This window comes from Phaseolus vulgaris, chromosome 2 (assembly GCF_000499845.2).
Source record: "Phaseolus vulgaris cultivar G19833 chromosome 2, P. vulgaris v2.0, whole genome shotgun sequence".
Classification (NCBI taxonomy): domain Eukaryota; kingdom Viridiplantae; phylum Streptophyta; class Magnoliopsida; order Fabales; family Fabaceae; genus Phaseolus; species Phaseolus vulgaris.
The window spans coordinates 27731632-27752533 of record NC_023758.2 but is presented as its reverse complement, the minus strand read 5'-3'; the positions used below and the strand labels follow the sequence as shown (position 1 = coordinate 27752533).

The window sequence follows — 20902 nt, the reverse complement described above, 5'->3', positions numbered from 1 at the left end:
TAGAATCAAATCTGAATATGTAATATAGGAAGAATTGTATTATACAATGTGTATTTAACAAATGGTGATTATGGAATTTATTTACATTGATCAAATTTAAACAAAGGTGAACAAAAACCTACACCTTTATTTAGAGCACTGACTTCTATACAGGAAATGAGTCTGCTCAATTTTTAAAGCACAGTTTAGGTAATCTATAGAAATTGTTACACTTCCTTGGGTGCTGTTAAAGTTGTTGTCCAATCAAAATTGAAATATCACCTCAATAACCCACACAATATCAATAAATCTGGGTATTATTAAACTGAAATTTCAATTTTGATTCAAGATCAACACATACTCTAGAATTGTACCAATTATTCCACAATTTAGAGCTACAGCTTCCACTGAATGCGAGGTTCATGACTTCTTATGAGAGTGCCTGATCTAGGAGAACAATCTCTGGTGAAAGTGTCTAGAGCATAAACATCCCAACCTCCATCTCTCCAGTAGGTAGAATAGACATCTGGTATATGTAAAACTTTACAGTAATCTTTTCCTGGACCATGTGGACATATTGTCTTCATCAGTTCATCTGGCATATCGAAAAACTCAAGGACTTTCAGCTTAGTCAAATTCTCAATGCCTGATGGAACCTTCTTCAACAATTCACAACGCCCTATGCTCAGCCTTTCTAGGCAAGTCATTGCATCCTTCCCCACTGTCACCTCTTTCAGTCCATCAAATTTGTCAAGACCTAAAACCTTGAGCTTCTTGAACTTTCCACTCCTAAAATGCATAGTGTCACCATCATAAACTTGAAGTAGTTCAAGATGTGCAAGGTTTGGCAGATCTTGCAGATACACTAGAGGATCATAATTTAAACAGCTCCATTTCAGAAATAGCCTAGCTAGGCTATGAAGAGACTGTATCCAACATGGTAACTCTTGTAGACGCCCTGACAAATACAAGCGTTGAAGAAATGGAGGGGGTGAACAAAGAAATGTCAGATCAATGACTTTACTCTCACCCTCAGAAGTAACAGAGAGGGCATGAAGATTTGTTAATCTCTCAATGGACAAACAGAAAGCCATCCCATCTTCCTCTCTAAGTTTCAAGATTCCTAACCTTCTTAGTTGAGTTAGCTTCGCTAACTGCCTTATTATCATTCCACGGTCTTGGTTTGCCTCCACAAAACAAAGCTTTTGTAGTGACTTCAAATTTCCTATTTCAGTAGGGGCCTTAACACCATGTTTGGAGTGAAACTGTGCATAACCTTTGAATTTAAACTGATAGACAAGGAGATGGCGAAGCTTTTGAAGCTTGAGAATATCTACAGGCAATTCTCTGACAGAAGTCTTCTTAAGATCGAGTGTTTCTAGATTGTGCAACTTCCCTATTAGGTAACCTGGAACCATTTTCACCTTTGTGTTCCTTAAGCTTAGATATCTTAAATGATATAGATCAATAACTGCTAGTGGAAACTTCTTCAAAGGTGCATCTTGATAATCTAAAACACTAAGCAGTTTAAAACCACTTGGGAACAGTTTGCCAAGGGGTACATGTTCTCCAACGCCAAACATTAAAAAGGAACGGAGTTGAGAGACAGACCTATGTTGCTGCCGATATGGTAATGTGCCGTGCACTGAAAGCCGCCGAATCTTTTCAGGCCATGCCACACTTTGTTCTTTGACAATGGATGCAAAGTTTTGGTCCTTAGACTTCAAAATGATGATTTCCCGTAGAAGATCATGGATTCGCAAAGTTTTGACCCTTCCATCAGATGTTATCCCTGCTACTTGTATCAAGTTTCTGTTCAGGAGCTCCTTCAGGTAATCATCTGCTACATCTTCCTTTGTTTTCCCTTCTTTGGCTTCAATAAATCCTTCTGCTATCCATAAGCGAATCAATCTCATGCGCTGAATCAGATAGTCCTCAGGAAAGATGCTTAAGTACAAGAAACAGTATTTCAAATGGTAAGGTAAATCATTAAAGCTGAGGTTGAGTACAGTTTTAAAACTATCAAGTTTTCCATTGCCATGAATTTCAGCTCCAAGACTATGGCAAATCATGTCCCACTCATCAATTCTGCGCTTGTCTTTTGTGGCTAGGACACCACTGATTGCCACAATTGCAAGGGGAAGACCCTCACATTTTTTTAAGATATATTTACAGATGTCAATCAAATATGAGGGACATGAATCACCCTGAAAGGTGTTCCTACAAAATAGATCCCAAGCCTCATCTTCTTTCAAGGGTTGCAAGTTATACACTTTACCATTGGATTCTATGCTGGAGGTAAAGGCTAAGTCAGATCTACGAGTGGTGATCATGATCCTGCTACAGCAAGTATTGTTTGGCAATGCATATTTGACAGCTTCCCATTCATACATATGCCACACATCATCAAATACTACTAGATACCGCTTCCTCTGCAGCAGGTCTTTGATAATCATCTTGAGCTTATCATTACACATGCTTTCCATTCCCTCTGGAATCGGTCGCCTTATTTCAGAAAAGAGCTTCAGGGCCAAGTCTTTGAGAAGCTCCTCAATTTTACAAGATTGAGAAACAGTCACCCAAACACAGGCTTTGAAGTGTTTTTTTACGTCTGGATCATCATATACTTTCTTCACCAAAGTAGTTTTTCCTATCCCTCCCATTCCAGTAACAGAAATCACTTTTCGTCCAGGACAACCATTGATCAACCATCCTATAAACTTCTTTTTTGGCCTGTCTATGCCCACTAGATCATTGTTGTCCAGGAGAAGAGCATCTCCTCGTTGATCATGCCATGCGTTACCTGTTTCAGGATATGTTTATTGTTTTAGCAAAAGAAGTACATTTGTATTGTTAGAATGCAATTTGCTTACTACCACTTGCTCACTTCTTTTGCACCTTCTTGGTTACCACTATATATTATGAGTGGTCGATAGCAAGTGGCCTGATAAGACCAAAAACACTCGTTCATTAGGATAGGCTCAAGACCCTCAAGCTCGTGCGTGAGACTATATATAAACCCTCTTTAGGATAGGCTTGAGACCCTCAAACTCGTGCGTGAGACTATATATTATGAGTGGTTGACAGCGCGTGGCCTAATAAGGCAACAAACACTCGTTAAGATAAACTCTAAATAACTCGGATACCATATTAAAAAGTGGACTTTAAACTTAACTCAACCTTATAAAATCGACTTATAAGGTGAAGTTTGTATTCACCTATATACTTTGAAATGTATTTATCTCTAGTTGATGTGTCATCTTCAATATCGTATAGAGAAATATCAGCAGATAGATTTGTATTCCTTATTTTTTTAATAGTGAAATGAAAGAACGAAGAAATGAGCTCAACAAGAAATGGTGTGGTAAATACTTCGATTGGATCAGCAGCAATTTAATGATTACTAGCACGTTCATGTTTAATAATAAGCTAATAGGTATAGCTTCCACATCATATTGGATTCTTTACTTCAGAACACGTTTCAAAACATTCACTACAAGTATTGATACTGATCTATCTTGAAGACAGGGAAAGAACACAAATAATTCAATAATTGAGTGGCTCCCCTGTACATGACCATCAGGATATTCATCATTTAAGCGTGAATAGAGTCTTTGCCAGTTAGTAGTACCTGTATTAATGGAATTTGAAGCCACTGAAGAAGTCTCCAGTTGACTGAGGAATCTCTTACGACTTGAAGAAATAGCTTTCAAGCGTGAGTTGATGCTTTTTAACTCATGTGCAATCCGATAGCGAGCTTTCATATTCCTGATACGGAGATAAATAGAGAATCCATTAGTATGGTTATGTACCTGGACAAGTTCCAATTCATCAAGAAGATCTTCAGCCTCATAAACAACATCTCTGACTTGCTTAACCCAAACTTTAAGTTCCTCATCACTCTCTTCTAACGCATCTGCAACCCTTAAGAAGGCTCTTATCAGCTCCAACTGTCCTTTCAGGTATATCACTTCTGCTTGAACTTCAGTGAACAATTTCACCTTATTCTCAAGAACAGGTGCAAGCCTTTGGAGAAGAAAACGCACTGCACTCTCAGCCATGAATTTTGTGCATTTCTGCAGCAACTAGTGGAAAGAAACTTGGTTTCAAACTTGCTAGCTATATAGGAAGTGCCTTGCTTTTTGAAATTTCTTATAATATTGTTCTATTCAACCCCAAGTTGCATGATAACAAAGGAGATAGAGATGCAATACTTTTTTCTCACAAGTAGATTACTACTTACGTGTCAGAAAAGGAAACAAAACAGAAAGTGCAAGAAAAGCGTTTCCTTTAATATATGTCAAGTTGAGCTAAAAGCTTAAAAAGCTATCTTAAAATATATATGAAGAGAAAAATCACTATATAAAATTGCTGACTCACTATTAGTTAGATGATGTGAGTAAGAAACGCGTAAAGGATTTTAAAACAATATTCCTTTCAGCAATGCAAGGTGACTGATTTGGTTGAAGGCAAAATACCTCAAATTTTTCTGGACAATTTTTTTTAGGAAAGACAAGTTGTCTAGCAGTACTAAAAATAAGGCTTTAGTGAAAGGGGATGAAAGCATTTGCATATGCCAAAAAGTATAAAAAGAATGTTACCAGTGACTCGTAGCTTTGGGGGCAGAGTTAATCTAGATGGCTTTGCTTGTAGGAATTTAGCTATTATCCTAAGGTAAGAAATGCAGAACAAAGAAAACACAGATATATAGTAGTGTTTTTTTTTTCTTTTACCCTTAATTAAATTTTAAGTACTTAGTTAACCAATAAGTTAAGGGATATTGGAGAGATAGTGTAAGTTGATTGGTGAGTTAGAAACAAAAATAAAAATAGACCACTGAGTAAATATCTGTCTTCACTTATATTCGACTAATTGCATAGTTTAATGAAGAGTGGATTACTTATTTTATCTTATAAATCTAACTTAAAATATGCAAATTCCAATGGTATTTTTCATGTAAACCTTTTCAAATTATACATAAATTAAAAAAGTTTGTTGAAATTAGTTAATACTTTAATTTATAAAAATATATCTTAACTTTCCAATTTATCTTTATTTAAGATCATCCTTCCACTGTCCCTATTTTTCTAACACCATATTAATTGTAATGGTCCATCATTCTTAGGATTGTGGAAAAGCTTGCGAGTCTAGATTTTTTACTAGATTTTTAGTATTATGTCTCTGCCTTCAAAATATATTGATTTTGATTTATTAAAAAAAGTTTTTAATATATTTTAAAATGTCAAGATTAGTGTATTTTGAAGAAATACTAAGAGGACAAATACCAAAAACTATGTAGAGAATCCAAATTTAGAAAAGTACATGATAGTTAATCATGATATAATCTAATGTATTTTTTATTTTATTTATATGTAAGATATGTGTGTGTGAAAGGAGGAAAATTAATGAATTTTGAAGAAAAAAAGACCTTAAACGTATTATTAGTCGTGAAAATTTGTTGTTGATAAAAAAGAAAAGATGGTTAATATATATAATTAAATTGTTTAATATTATACATAATAGAAAAAGAATAAATATTTAATTATAGTTAAATAAATAATAAAATTATTGATTAAATATGTTTTTTTTTCCTTTATTATAGTATGAAATTGGTTTTTGTTTTTTTCAAATTTTAGACCATCCAAATGTTTGTATGAAAATGAATGAAATAAGTCTTTCTTTTGTATGAAATTGATTCAATTTGATATTCTACTTCATCAACCCATTGGAAGTAGTTATACTTGAGTATGCAATCCTAAAATTATTTAATCCTAAAATTATAGTAACATGTAAAAAAAACATATTTAATCCTAAAATTATTCATCATATATAATAATAAGTTGAAACATATTAATAAAATATTAGACGGTAAAATTGCAAAAATTGATTCAAACCAATTCCTTTTGTTCTGATTAAATTGAACCTATATACTTTTCATATTTAATTTAAATATATTTTAAACTAAAATTCAAACCATATCCCCTCAATGAGCATAGGTTTGAGTTTATAAGCAACTAATTTTCTTATAAGCTAGTAAATGATTAACTTGTACACTATCACCAATATGTTAACTATAACAGCAAAATTAGAACCATACATATGGAAGATGTCTTTGCTGACTTTTTGATGAGAAAATATGAATATAATGATGCCATCAATCATACTCAGAACCTGATTTACTCAGAAATTGTATATAAATTGACACCGTCGGTTTTCCTTTGCCTTGAAACAGTGGGCACGGCAATGGTGTCATGTTGTCCACATAATGAGTTCCATGTTTGACTAAAATAAGAATCTTGGAACATCTTCAATGAATTCAAAGTGCATTTACATTCTTAATGACGACTAAATGGAAAAATAATAAAGCCTAGAAGGCCACTATCATATTACAAAAGGGAAAGTAGGTTTTTAGAAGCAAAGTCAAATACATTAAATGAACCACACAGCTAGGGCTTTTATTCAAAACCTAATTTGTGGATTAGAAAAAGTTTTGGTGTTGGGAAAAGGAGTATATTTTTTCTATGGAAACACAGAATAGTGCTAGATATTTATATTTTTTTTAATACCTTGAGCCTGTGGAAAGTATGCTAGAGAAGTGTATCATTGAAAATGTCTTTGTCGATGTAATTTTCAGAAGGACTAAGAGTTTGTAGAGTCTTGAGTACTTAGCACGCAATGTCTTCAACTATAGAAAGCAAATTTCGAACATTAAGCATATAAAAAATTGGTATTATTTTCAAAGCAAGGCTTGAGTTAACCGAAAATCAACCAAATTAGTTCAACACTACACAAGAGCTGATTTGTTTATTAATCAGAAGCAATTATTGTTATTATTGGTTATGATATGAGGAGGATTATTTTCCCTATACCTACTAGATCACACCTCAATTATCTTCAGTCACCACAGAATGAAATGACTAACTGTTGTATCAGTCCATCCATTTTTTACTTTACTTTTTTAGGGCAAGTGGTCAATATAACCTTTGTTATTATAAATTATGTTTAATGTTTTCAAATTTGGTTTACCAATAAAATGTTATGTTTGCTCTTAAAAAAATAATGACATGAATATAGTTTTTTGCATGAACTATACAGATGAAGTCAATCAAAAACTACATAGGTTAATTTTTATATGGATGTAATATATATATATATAACTGCACAGCACCACGCAGTTGTAAATCACAATCAAAACTAATACATAATTTTAATTTAAATATTAATTTATTATCCAAGAAAATAAATTGGATGTGTGAGATTAGCGCAGTTCCACTTAACTGCAGACGATCAAAATCCTTTCTTTTGAATCCCTGGTTCTAATGTCTTTAGCACATCCCTTTAAGGGGTTGGAAAAAAATGGTGGCATAATCCCTGATAATGAGCAAGATTCCTATTAAAAGAACGATGATAATTAATGATTTATTCCTCCATTTTTTTAACTGAAAATAATATTCCTTCTAACTCGCCCAATAGTGAGTCTCATTTTTTACTAAATACCAAAATTACATTGGATTAGAGTTACTACCCACATTCTCTACGATCTTGCTTTTTTTAAGATTATGAAGTAATCAAATTGTCATGCTGCTCAATTTGTAATATATATAACTGCATTACGAGTTAAACAATACCACGAGTGATCAATCCGAAAAAGGTTAATCATAGATGATAAGTCTATTTCCTCATTTTAGTACTTTTTCCCTTTTCGCAATCCCATTCTGTGTCTAATCCCAATTGTCTTCAACGAACTTTGCGAACTTTATCTTCCTCTCCTATGCCCAAGGATTTCTGGGCATTTGCAATACCTTCAGGATCTGCAACATAAACGCAAGGAAACATCAAAGATTAACAAATACCCGTTTTCCAAAATAAACATAATAGCTAATCCAATGAAGTTGCAGAAATACCACCAATAACTTTTTCCCATCATAGATCATACACTTTAGTATGACACTCTACTCAAATGCCAAATAAAACATCGAGAAACTCATATAATCAATTTAGACTATAATGAAAGAGAAAGGGAAAATATGGTTTGAGATTCTTGTTCATGTATAAAGTAGTAAAGGTTAGCATCGAGAAATGGACAACTTGAAGGCTTCGCAAAAAACCGCAAGAGAAAATATTTGAAAAAAACTAGGTTTGAAGAAAAACACCAGTAGCATACATTCTAAGACACTATTTTGAACAACTATTATCATTGAAATTTATTGAAAATCACAAAAAATTTGTATCACTCATAATTTTGTAATTTCCAATCAAATATAACCAATAAACGAGAATGATATAAGAAATTTATTGAGTGACTAGCTAACATGCAAACAGTTCTCATTTTTGAATTGATGGAATGAGGTAGAATGGAAGAATATGCAGTAGAATGCTCTTAATTACCATTGCTTTGATTTTTTTTCAAAATTAACGGTGGAAAGAAATGAAACTTGATGAAATAGGTTCCATCCCACTCAAACAATGTTTCTCCCCTGATTTGGAAGCATTATGAGATGGAATCAACTTATTGTTTACTAATCCCCTTTACCATTTTGTTCACTTTCCAAATAATTGAATGGAAACTTTACTCCATCCCCAACATAAAATAATTTCATTTCGTTCTACCCAATTCCACTTCATTCCACTTGGCATTTTCAGATAAAACCTAGAGCATAGTTTCGTAATTACCACGCAAAAAACTAGGGAAAAGCAAAAATTTCAGATCTAGAGTAAAAAGAGGGGGTAAAACTTCCTAGGATATATATTTGGTCTTCTTTGTTTGTTCCAAAGAAAGATTAACAGTGATCCTTATAATAATTGGGGCAGTTTCGTTCCATAATCTCAGCTGTGGAAAAAGGTGCTGCAAATCTAACATACCAAAGAATTGGGTGAAAATGCGAGTGAAGAAGCTCAAGTTGCGAGAGACATTGTATGCCATGACAGGAGGAAGAGGTTTCACAACAGTGTCAATGCTAAAAACACGTTGAAGAAACTGCATTATACAAAAAAAACATATCAGTCCAAAACTTGGAGAAGTACATCAATGCTAATCAATCCACAAACAAGAAGGAAATCATTGTAGTGTTTGTTCAGTTATTAGTTCCATCCAACTAAACCCACATTCATTGTCCATTAGACAAAATGTTACTTCTGCACATTTCATGGTCGAAGTCGTTTATACAGAATGAGTAATACCATAAATATGAGAATATATGGAAAAGACAAAATGATAGTTATGAAGCAGTGACACATACACGAGACACAACATGCATGTCGAAGATGCAAAATAATGCCTTTTAAATTTGACACTTTACATGTCATATGTGTCGATGTTGGATATGCGTCAAACATGGGGACACACCAAAGGCAGGTCCGTGCATGTGAAAGAAGGTGGGTAGCACTAGCATAGTAGCATGTAATATACACGAATGGTGCATAAGAATGTAATAGCAAAAGCTTAATTAACTGTGAAGGAAGCCAACCTGGACATGCTGCAATTTATAGTGATATCAGTTAAAGGTCATAAACAAGGTTGTCAAACTCAACAGTTTTCTTAAACTATGAATTTACTTTGTATAAAAAATATTAAAATACCTATAACTAGCATACTAGTTCAACATTTTAATCCCGTAATAAAGCATACAAAATAGTCAATCTTGATAAGAAATTAACTATCTGGTAGTACGAGTACCAAACTCGTTAGTTCATCCGAGTTCACCCTGAGCTTATAAAAAACCATTGCTTCCAAGTTAACTCAAAACAAGGTTCTGTATTCATAAACTCACTCAACTTATGAGTTAACTCACGATTTCAATAACCATGGATCAAAGAGCATGATACTATGTTACTTACCAGTGAATTCCGCAAGCGAAACTCAGACTCTGAACAGTACATTATGAAAACAATGATCCACATCCGATAAAAAATTTCGCACTAAAATCTACTAACTAGTTGATATGTAAAAGTTTGTTCACACAGTTATAGAATCTAATATTAACATATTCAGCAATTTTGTTTAGTTTTCTTACTTAGTTTCTACTCGAATGAGTGTTTGTGGATAAATTTATCCGAACAGACCTATACCTAATTTTGAAATGAAATTCTCCTTACATAGGCCAAACATGGCGATACGTTTAAAATTAAAATAGATCGAAGAGTTTTGTTAAGAGAAAAGAAGAACCTGGAAATTGCGCTGGAAACTGTAGCGTAGTTCGGGATCAATTTCGATGGAATCTTCGTCCTGGTGAAGATGGTTGGACTTGGAAGAGGGAACGTGCATGGTCGCAGTGCCATCACCCTGCCTCGTCACTTTGAGCTTTCCCTCTTCGAACACTTCGCTCTCCTCACCTCGCCACGGCGCCGATGACATCAGTTGCTTCTTCCCCTTCTTCGCCATCTCTCAATTCACCTTATCCCAATTCTCTTCCTTCTCCTCTTATCCTCTTATATTAGGTTATCGTTATTCTTCTTTTTCTGGGAACTCTTTAAATCAAAATAAAATATGGAATAATTAAATAATAAAAAAATAACAAACTTGTAATTCTCAGGATAAATTATAAACGTGTATTTTTTATAACTAAAATTTGTAATAGATGAATATTTTTAAAAATAAATTATATTATTACAATTAAAATTTATAATAAAGAGTTTATATAGTAATACAAAATTATTAATAATTAAAAAAGTCAGTTTAAAACTATATATAAAAAAAACATGTAACAAATCTTACAAAAATATAAAAGATAAATCTTTTGCAAGAAAAAAAAGGAGAATTAAAAAATTAATGTTGAGCTGAGGATTATATAGTTATTTGTGGATAGAAATTTTACTATTATATGCATTTTATGGTATAATATAATATATATTGCTGATAAAAAAAAAATTAAAAAAATAAAAAAAAATTAAAAAAAATGGTATAATATAAAGTAGTCTTGTTAAAAAACAATACCTTAAGTAGTTGCTAAAAAAGTAATATCCTTTTATTTTATATAAAAGAATAAATATAAGGTAAAGTAATCTTATTAAAAAATTACATCTAACTACAAAACAAAATGTTGTAATGCATATTATTTTGTATTGTTAAACTCTAAAAAAAAATAAAAAAATTTCAAATTTTGTGAAATCGGTTTTTTATTAAATACGTTTCAACCCACTTTATATAATGTATGTGACAGTTATTATATTTTGTTTAGAATGTGAGCTTCTTATTTTCCTGTTTAGAAGTGACAGATCACAGTGAAAGAAAGATTCAAAAGCTAAGAGATCATGTAATCGTAAACCAAAAATGTTGAACACTTTTATTCATTAACCTCAGAATACATGTTCAACAAACAAATAATGGTTGAAAGTTTAAGAATCTGCAGTGAGATGAGTGCAGAAACAAAAGAGTACATTCGCTAGCATATGCAAGGTGATGTGAAACAAAAACTTGTCATCACTCACATATGCATGTTAAAGTAGAAAAAAATATGAGTTAAACCTTCCAGAGAGTACAATTTTCAAGACTTCTCATTGCAGTACTGCGACTGAAATCAGTCTCTCGCTCCCCTAAAGTCTCTAATGAGTAGACATCCCAACCTCCATCCCTCCAATACGAGGAATAAAGTGCTGGGACATGTTGTGCTCTCAAATAATCCTCACCTCCACTTGAAAGTCTTGTGATCAATTCTCCAGGCATGTCAAAAAACTCAATTGATTTTAGTTTTGTTAGATGTTCAATGCCTAAGGGTACCTGCTTCAGTGAACCACAGCGCTGGATTATGAGCTTTTTAAGACCAGGCATTGCTCCCTCCTCCACAGTCATACATTTCAGTTCATCTAAATCATCAAGGCCTAACACCTTCAGACTTGGGAACCCTTTTGCCTTGAAATTCAATGTCTCACCTACATAAACTTGAAGAAACTCGAGATGTCTCAGATTTGGCAAATCTTGAAGATGTACCAGAGGATCCTCTCTTAGCCGACTCCATTTTAGAAACACTCGCACCAAATTCTTAAGAGAACTAATCCAGTGGGGAAAAGTGTCTAAACGTCCACTCAAGTATAACTGCTGGAGATAGGGAGGAGGCCTGAAGATGTTGTGAATATCAATGATCTCATAATCTTCAATTGCTGTGATGGACAGTGAGCGGAGATTGATCATCTTCTCAATGGATGAACACAGAGCAGCACCATCTTGTTGCCTCATCTTTCTAATGCCAAGCCTCCTGAGTTGAGTGAGTTTTCCTAGCTCAACCATCAAAGCCTGGTCTGCCTCTATAAAGCATAGCTTTTGCAAAGATTTCATGAGTCCTATAGGGGCAGCCACCTTGAAGCCGTGCCTTGAATGGAAATAAGCATAAGATTCAATCTCATAGCGATACACCAAGAGATGGCGTAATTGTTGCAGCTCCACAATTTCAACTGGCAATACAGTGACAAGGGTTTGTTTAAGATCTAGAGTCTCCAGCTGCTGCAGCTTCTTAATGGTACCTGGAATGCTTTTCACCTTTGTATTCTTCAAACTCAGATACTTGAGAAGGTAAAGGCTGAAAATTTCAGCAGGAAAAACCTCCAAAGGTGTATCCTGCAAATCTAAGACCCTGATTAACTTGTAACCAGTGGAACATAATGCACGTATAGAAAAATTATCCAGTGAATCTGATAAGTCAAACAGTAGCAGAGACCGGAGTTGGAATGAAGCTCTATTTTTTTGCACATTATGCAATGTATTTATGATTGACAGGCGTCGAACTTTGTCTGGCCAGATTATGTCTTGATCTTTGGCTATTGTTGCAAAGTTTTGATCCTTTGCCTTCAAATTCACAATCTCCCTTAGAAGATCATGCATACGACAAGTCTTCATCCTGCCATCACTGGTTTTTGCTACAACTTGCAGCAGGCTTCTGTCCAAGAGCTCCTTGAGGTAACTGTCTGCAACTTCCTCCCTTGTCTTTCCATCTTCTCCATTCACAAAACCTTCAGCAATCCACAAGCGAATTAGTCTCATGTGCTCAATTGCATGAAACTCAGGGAAGATATTTAGGTACAACAAACAGGATTTAAGATAGTAAGGCAACTCATTGAAACTTAGGGAAAGCACTTTATTCATATCCCCCAGTTTGTCATTGCCTTCAATTTCAGACCCAAAACTTCTGCAAACCATCTGCCACTCTTCAATGTTTGCCCTCCCTTTCGTAGCCAAAGCACCACCAATTGCCACAATTGCTAGTGGCAACCCACCACACATTTTTAAGATCTTCCTGCAAACCTCCTCCAGATGAGGAGGACACGAGTTACCCTGAAATGTTTTCTTGCAGAAAAGATACCAAGCTTCTTCCTCAGGTAAGAAATCAAGGTTAAAATCCTTACCCAGTTCAGCACAAGAATACAAAGCTATATCTTTTTTGCGTGTTGTAACCATCACTCTACTTCCACGGTTGCTATTAGGCAAAGCAAGTTTGACAGAGTCCCATACCCTCACATGCCACACATCATCCAGCACAATTAGGTACCTGCTGCTCTGAAGCAAGTTCTTGATCATCTCTTTGAGCCCCTCACTTTTCATTTGCCCAACTGCTTCCGGAGCTGGTTTGCCAATGACATTATGGAGCTGCTGAACCAGGTCTTTAAGGAGCTCTTGTAGCTTAAAAGACTGTGAAACATTGATCCAAGCATGAATCCTGAAACGCTTCTTCACTTTTGGATCATCATAGACCTGCTTTGCCAGGGTGGTTTTCCCCAACCCTCCCATTCCATAAATTGGAATCACAGCCCTACCCAGTTCTTCATTGAAAAGCAAATCACAAATCTGCCTTTTGGGTTTGTCAATACCCACCAGATCAGCTTCTTCTAGCAGAAGTGCATCTCCTTGGCTATCAAGCCTTGATGAAAGCCGTTGACTTGACCTCGACCCTAGCCCAGGTAACTCAGGACGTCCCTGGGATATAACGTTCACTTTGCATTTGATACTTTGCATATCTAAAGCAATTCTTCTCCGAGCTTTCATGGTCTTAAGGCCGAAAATAAACCTATGAAGAGAAGAATTGTTGCCTTGTCCATGTTGATCAACAAGGCGAAGGTTGAATTCATCTATAGCATCTTCCATGTCATGAGCAACATCTCTCACTCGTTTGACCCATGCTTTGAGTTCAGGGTCTTTGTCCTCCATAGCATCAGCCATCCTTAAGATGGCCTTGTGACGTTCAAGTTCATATTTGATGTGCTGAACATCTTCACGAACCCCTCTCTGCAGATTCACTTCTTCCTGAAGTAAAGAATCCAACTTTTCCAGTAAAAACGATACTGAACTATCTGCCATTTTTTTCTAACTCCAAGAGTTGTTGCAGAACTTTATCATGAGACTTCTGGGTCGATTTTTTATGTATAAGAATAACAATAGTGATCATGGGATTATGAATTCCTTTGTGGCTTCGATGTTGAGCTTATATGGCCATTTTCGAAGTTACGTGTCTGAATGTGTTAAAGAAAATGCGATCTTATTAGAGCCACCAAGGAAATGGTCAACTGATATGATTCGATTGAAGGCCTTATGTTTCCGCGTCACAAAACTACCACGTAGAACCATGCCTTCGATGGAAAATATGTTACCTTTTATTTTACGAAAACAAACAAAAGAAGAAGACTAGCAAACTTTTATGAGATTAATCAATCAAAATATTTTATCAAGATTTTATCTTTTACATGAAACATTAGAAAACCATCAAAATCATAAAATAAAAATCAATATTTAGAGACAAAAAATAATTAATTACTATGGTAACTAAATTAGAGACCATTTTAGATACTACATAAATTGTAGTTTCTAAATTAGTTTCTAAATTAGTTTCTAAATTAGTTTATATTATTGTTAGATGGTTTCTAAATTGGTGTCTAATTAACAACCAAAGTTTTTGCTACCAATTATTTGGATTCTAAATTTTGTAGCAAAAACCTTGGTTGCTAATTAGACACCAATTTAGAAATCATTTAACAATAATAGAAACTAATTTAAAAACAAAAAAATTTTAGTCTATAAGTGAGCCGATTTTATAGGGTTGACTTAGACTTAAAGTTCACTTTGTAATATGGTATCAGAGTCATTTAAAGTCTATCATAACGAGTGTTTGTTGGATTTATCGTGTCACTCGTTATCGGGTCGTTATCAGACCACCCATAATATGTTGTTCCACACACGAGCTGTCACTTCCGGCGTGAGAAGGGATGTGTTGGAGATCCCACATCGACTAGGGATGAAAATATTTCATTGTATACAAGTGAGTGCAAACCTCATAATATAAACTGATTTTATGAGATTGAATTAAGTTTAAAGTTCACTTCTTAATATCCTTAGGACAATAGTGAAAAATGATGACTCCTAAGGAAAAATTTGCATGAGATTCACTCACCCTACAACACGCATAGTTTAATGGGGAAGTCATATCTAAGACTATCATAGCTCTTTAGTACGCGGTTATTTCGTCTAATTGGAACATGCGAGGATGCATCCTTTGACATGGTGAACCCAAATTGCTAATCACCAGCCATTGAAGTGTATTAAAGAGCGTTGACTGAAATAAAATTCGTAATAAAAGAATAACATTCTTTTACTTAAACAAAAATACGTTGGTATAAAAAAATATTATATTTAAATGTAATAATTATTCAATATTTAAATTAAATAATTAAAAATATTTAAGAACAGACATCGAATACTTTTCAATGATTAGTTGCTTAGGTCATTTGCTACGTGCGTTCAATTTTTGGTGTTTTCTTCGTACTCAACCAAAGGTGGTAAATTTGAATGTTGACCTTACCATGCACCAGGTGAGAAACTTCTGATATAAAAAAATGGGTCAATTTCTTAACGAGTGTTTTGTAAGGAGGAGAAACTAGGAAATAACACAACAAAATTTCCTTATTTGTATCTATATTTTCATATTAACTTTAAATTAACTTATGTACCATAACTTCTCATTAAGTAATTTATTAAATAAGTTTTCATGCAACATTGTTGGTTGAATAACATTAGTTTCATCCTTATTTTATTTAATTTTGGCATTTAGAATTTGTAGTGAGTTTTAATTCATACAAGCTTTCATGCAATGTGATGCAAAAATATGTAAATCTTACTTGTTTAATAAACTCTCCCATAATTTTCCAACTCGTAATTAGTTGCATCAAAAGCTAAGTATATTAATTGTCGTTTATCTTTATTTTTTACATTTTTAGTAGGCAAACTTATGGACTTCTTAGAATGTGTACCATTTTATAATGTGTCTATTTAAATTATTTAATAGTGATATCAAAGTTTGATTTTTTTTCTAAGACTTCCTTTGGAATAGCAAATGGTGAGTGAAGAATCTTTTGTGTAGCTATCAATTCTTCATTTCGGTGGTGAGCACAAATTCTTAGTTTTGATGGTCACTATGTTATTGGTGTATGTTGATGGAAAATTTTCTAAGGTCCAAGGAGTATCGGTAGGTAATTGAACATGGTGTGTCTAAAAAAATGCATTACTTAATGACGAACAACAAAAGAAATTGGATGCACTAAAGTTAGCTTCAAAACAAAACAAAAAATGATTTGTTTCAAAGTTATTGATCAGTCTATTTTATAAAACAATCTCAATAAAGAAACATATAAGGATATTTGGGATTCAATAAAGAATAAGTATCAAGAATTGACAAGAGCAAGCAGGCACTAGCTTCAAGTTCTTCGTTGTAAGTTCAAAACAATTCGGTTGAAATCTGAAAAATCAACCATGGACTACTTTGCACATGTGATGATGGTTGTCCACAAGATTGCACACATATGGTGACAAAACTGAAGAAATAAATGTTGTTGAAAAGATACTTCGATCTTTAGCACCAAAATTTAATTTTTGTTGTGTGTGTTATAAAAGAATTTAAAGACATGGATGATCTTTCACTTGATGAACTGCAACGTTCACTATTGGTGCATGAACAAAATATTAAATCGTAAAAAATTAAGAAGCAAGCATTAAATGCTTCTATCAATATTGGTTCCAACAATTTCAAACGATAGTGTAGAGATAGAGGCAAAGGGCAAGGGAGACAAGGTGCTAGAGACTTAAACAACAAAACAATTTCAGGAGTTGTAATGATCATTCTCAAGGCGTAGAGAAAAGAAGCATGAATGTTTTAAAATATTTTACATGTCTTAAATTTAGTCATTATGCTTCTAAATGTTATACCAAGTTGCCTCATGAAAAACAAAGGTCAAATCTAGCAAAGATGAAAGAGGAAGAGGAAGAGATGTTGCTAATGGTTATTCAAGATAATAAAAAATGTTAAATTAGATTTGTGGTATAAGGATACATACTACAATAACCATATAAGTGGTAGTAAATCTTCTTTTTCATTTCTAAATGAAGATTTTCAGTAAATTGTGAGCTTTGAGGATTGCTCTATGATGAAAGTAATGAGAAAAGATGGTATTAAAATAAAAATAAAATGATTTGTTGAAACAAATTATAATGTGTTATATGTTCCTAATTTGAAAAGCAATTTATTAAGTGTTGAACAATTACAAGAAAATGATTACACTATCGCCGACTAGCAAAGGTGTTTGTGAAATTTATTCAATTAAAGGTGTTATTATTGTTGTAAAAATGAGTTCAAATCACTTATTCCTCTAAAGATTGAAATCATTAAACCTATTTTAATATCCTAGGAAAATATTTTTCTTGGCTTTGACATTATTATTATGAGCATTTGCATTAAGAAGGATTAGAGTTCCACAAACATAAAAAAAATGGTAACATGTCTTTCATTGGTTTTTGTTCCTTCTCAAGTTTGTGAAGAATGTGTTGTTAGTAAATAACATAATATTAATTTCCCAATGAGTCATGAAGAGCAAATAATATTTTAGAATGGGTGCATTCAGACTTATGTGGATAATAAAATTGTCATCAAATGGAGGTAAAATATTTAATTACTTTCATTGACGATTATTCTATGAAAATATGGGTCTATTTTTATTTTATTTTTTGCAAGAGAAGTCAGAAACTTTTGGTGCATTTAAAACTTTCAAAACAAGAGTTGAAAAGAATCAAGAAAGGCCATTAAAACTTTTCAAACAAATTGGGATGAAGAATACAACTCAAATGAGTTTAATTTTTGCGTGCAAAGAACATGACATCAAGAAAAAGCTTATACCTACACACCACAACAAAATGGTGTGTTAGAGAAGAAAAATAGAACAATTCTCAAAATGGTGAGAAGTTTGCTTACACAAGAGTGTGTTCCAAAGACATTTTGTCCAAAAGCTCTAAATTGGAGTATTCATGTCTTAAATAGAAGCCTAACTTTTGTAATTCAAAACATGATACTTAAGGAGGCTTGCAGTGGAAAGAGACTAACCATAGATTATTTTAGAATATTTGAGTGTGTTGCATGTACTCATATTTCATATAAGATGAGAAAGAAGTTTGTTGACAAATGAGTAAAATATCATTTTTCTTGGTGTTATTGAACAATTGAAAGTGTAAAAATTGTACAATCCTATCACCAATAAATTGTTACTAGTAGTGATGTGGTGTTGGATGAGGATTAGTTATAAAATTGGGATGCAGACAAACTTGAACAATAACTATAAGCTAATTTTGATCGAAATAATGATTTTGATGAAGGTAGACAACAACCAACAATGAAATTACAATGAGCAACAAGCAGTTGAACCAACAAATGAATGTCCTTACTGAAATAGGAGAAGACCTACATGGATGGAGAATTTTGTGGTTGAGAAAATTAGTCATTTTGTTTTATTTTTTCATTGAGACCCCAAAATTTTTTGAGACCGCAATTAAAGAAGAAAAATGGAGAAAAGCAATGGATGATAAAAATTCCATTAAAATGAATAACACTTAAAAAGCTATGCAATCTACTTAAAGGTCAAAAAAAATATTGGTGTAAAATAAATTTCCAAAACAAAGTTAAACAAAGATGGTGGTGAAACAAGTATAAAGTTCGCTTGATAGCAAAAGAGTACAATCAACGGTATGAGATTGGTTATAAGAAAATATTTTTTTTAATTTGTTGGTTGCATTAGCAGCACAAAATTTCTGGCCAATTTTCCAATTAGATGTCAAATCAACATTCTTGCATAATTTAGAAAAACAAGTATTTATTGATCAACCACTTGGATATGTTAAGGTTGGATACCAAAATAAGGTTTGGGCAATTACTTCCTGCACCCGATCATTTGCTTCCTGCACCCAAAAAAGTTTTCAAAATCCAACCATGCCCTTGTCATCTTTAGTTTGAAAAGCTGTGAATGTTTATTTTGAAAAGCTGTGAAGGGTGCAGAGAAAATTCGTTTTCATCTTTGGTGGTGCTTTGAGTTGCGTTGGAGGTGGATTTACAGTGGTGGTGGAGGGGGTCGTTTGCACTTTGACATTGTTGTGAAGTAATAACTGATTTACGTTTTTTTATGGCATTTTGTTCAAGCTCAGGTAGAGATGGATACCAAAATCTGGAAGTCTCATTTTAACCTTACGGATGCAAGCGTCCGTAAGTCAGTAACATTTTCTGCACCATATCACTGCATTACGGATATAATTATCCGGCATTTTGTTTTGTATTATGGATTTAAATATCCGTAGTAGTTTTTTGAGTTATGGATATTCATATTCATAGTTGTTTTTTTAATTATGGATATCCATATCCATAGTTGTTTTTTATCCGCAAGTCAAAATATCACTTCCGCACAAAAATATCCGTACAACAATTACATATAACGGATAAAAATATCCGCAAGTCAAATTTGACTTTCGCACAAAAGTATTATGATTACGCATAAATTTATCCGTAAGTCAAAGTATAATTCCGAACAAAAATATTCGCAAGTCACTTACCTTGTCTTCTCCGACGTTCGCTCCGGGCTTCCTCTCCGTTCAAGGGCTCCTTCGTCGTCGCTGCTGATGCTCTGTCGTCGAAATCAAACGGAACGAAAGGGCTGCGTGTGCTTCCCTGCGAAAACCTAGAGGAAGATGGTGCAGATGAGTTGCGGTTGTGGGTTGGGTGCAAAAGTGAGGGTTGGGTGCAGATCTGTAATTGCATTGGGTGCACATTCATCACTTGACCTAATCTAAAATTCATTAAGGGCACTTTTGTCTTTTTAAGTCTATGATCGGGTGCGAGTTTGAATTGATCAGGTGCAGGGAGAATATACCTAAGGTTTGTAGATTAAGGAAAACTCTTAATGGGCTAAAACAAGCCCTATAGGCTTGTTATAATCACATTGAAACTAGATTTCTAAATATTGAATTTGTGAAATGTCTTTACGAGCAAATAATTTATGTTAAGGTGTGAAACAAAAGGAAAATGCTTATAGTATCTTATATATTGATCTTATATTCCCTGAAAAATGTACTGTCATGTTTAGTTTTAAGTTAATGATAAATGAATTTGAAATGTTGTATGGGTTTGATACATTATTTTTTAGATATAAAAGTGATTCAATCAAAATATAGGATTTTTCTATTTAAAAAAAAAACATGTAGGAGAAATTTTGATTAGGCTTCAAATGAAGTTTGATAGCACATATTTGAAGCAAATTGATGACAATCTAATATAATCTTATTGCAATTATAGTTAAACATCATGTATTTTGTTTGTTTGATTAGCAATTACATAGAAAATCCTATTAAATTACATTTGTTTAATGTTAAAATAATTTTACACTATTTATAAGAAACTCGTAACGTTGGGGTATGTTTCAAGGATGAAAAATGTGATTTGATTGGATTTATACATAATAATTTACATGTGATCTAGATGATAGAAAAAAACACTGATTTTATCTTTCTGCATGAAACAAATGTTATTCCATAGCATCTTCTAAATAACAACTCATTGTTAGTTTGTTCACTATGGAACAACTATAACTTGTATTTGTCAAATCTTATGATTGAGGAAAATTCTTGAGCAAATAAAGG

At 33.4% G+C, this 20902-nt stretch overlaps 3 protein-coding genes across 5 annotated transcripts; all 3 read right to left on the bottom strand.

The window, feature by feature from the left end:
- LOC137811198 (disease resistance protein RPM1-like) lies at positions 1-4291 on the bottom strand. Of its 3 annotated transcripts, XM_068612837.1 has the most exons (3): positions 3611-3752; positions 2878-3074; positions 1-2782 (listed from the first exon to the last, which is right to left on the bottom strand). In XM_068612837.1, the coding sequence occupies exons 2-3, from the start codon at positions 2948-2950 to the stop codon at positions 375-377; spliced, it is 2481 nt and encodes an 826-aa protein (XP_068468938.1). In that variant the 5' UTR covers positions 2951-3074; positions 3611-3752; the 3' UTR covers positions 1-374. The 3 variants fall into 3 exon arrangements, with proteins under 3 accessions (XP_068468938.1, XP_068468936.1, XP_068468937.1); XM_068612835.1 differs by lacking the exon at positions 2878-3074 and having other exon boundaries at positions 3611-4291; XM_068612836.1 differs by having other exon boundaries at positions 2878-4285.
- A 3253-nt stretch (positions 4292-7544) lies between these two features.
- Positions 7545-10446, bottom strand: LOC137811205 (uncharacterized). The gene is made up of 3 exons (XM_068612849.1): positions 10145-10446; positions 8842-8956; positions 7545-7790 (listed from the first exon to the last, which is right to left on the bottom strand). Exons 1-3 carry the CDS (start codon positions 10358-10360, stop codon positions 7717-7719), a joined length of 405 nt encoding a protein of 134 aa, XP_068468950.1. The 5' UTR covers positions 10361-10446; the 3' UTR covers positions 7545-7716.
- A 792-nt stretch (positions 10447-11238) lies between these two features.
- LOC137811197 (disease resistance protein RPM1-like) lies at positions 11239-14462 on the bottom strand. Its single transcript, XM_068612834.1, has one exon. The coding sequence runs from the start codon at positions 14261-14263 to the stop codon at positions 11438-11440; it is 2826 nt and encodes a 941-aa protein (XP_068468935.1). The 5' UTR covers positions 14264-14462; the 3' UTR covers positions 11239-11437.
- Positions 14463-20902: the final 6440 nt, after the last annotated feature.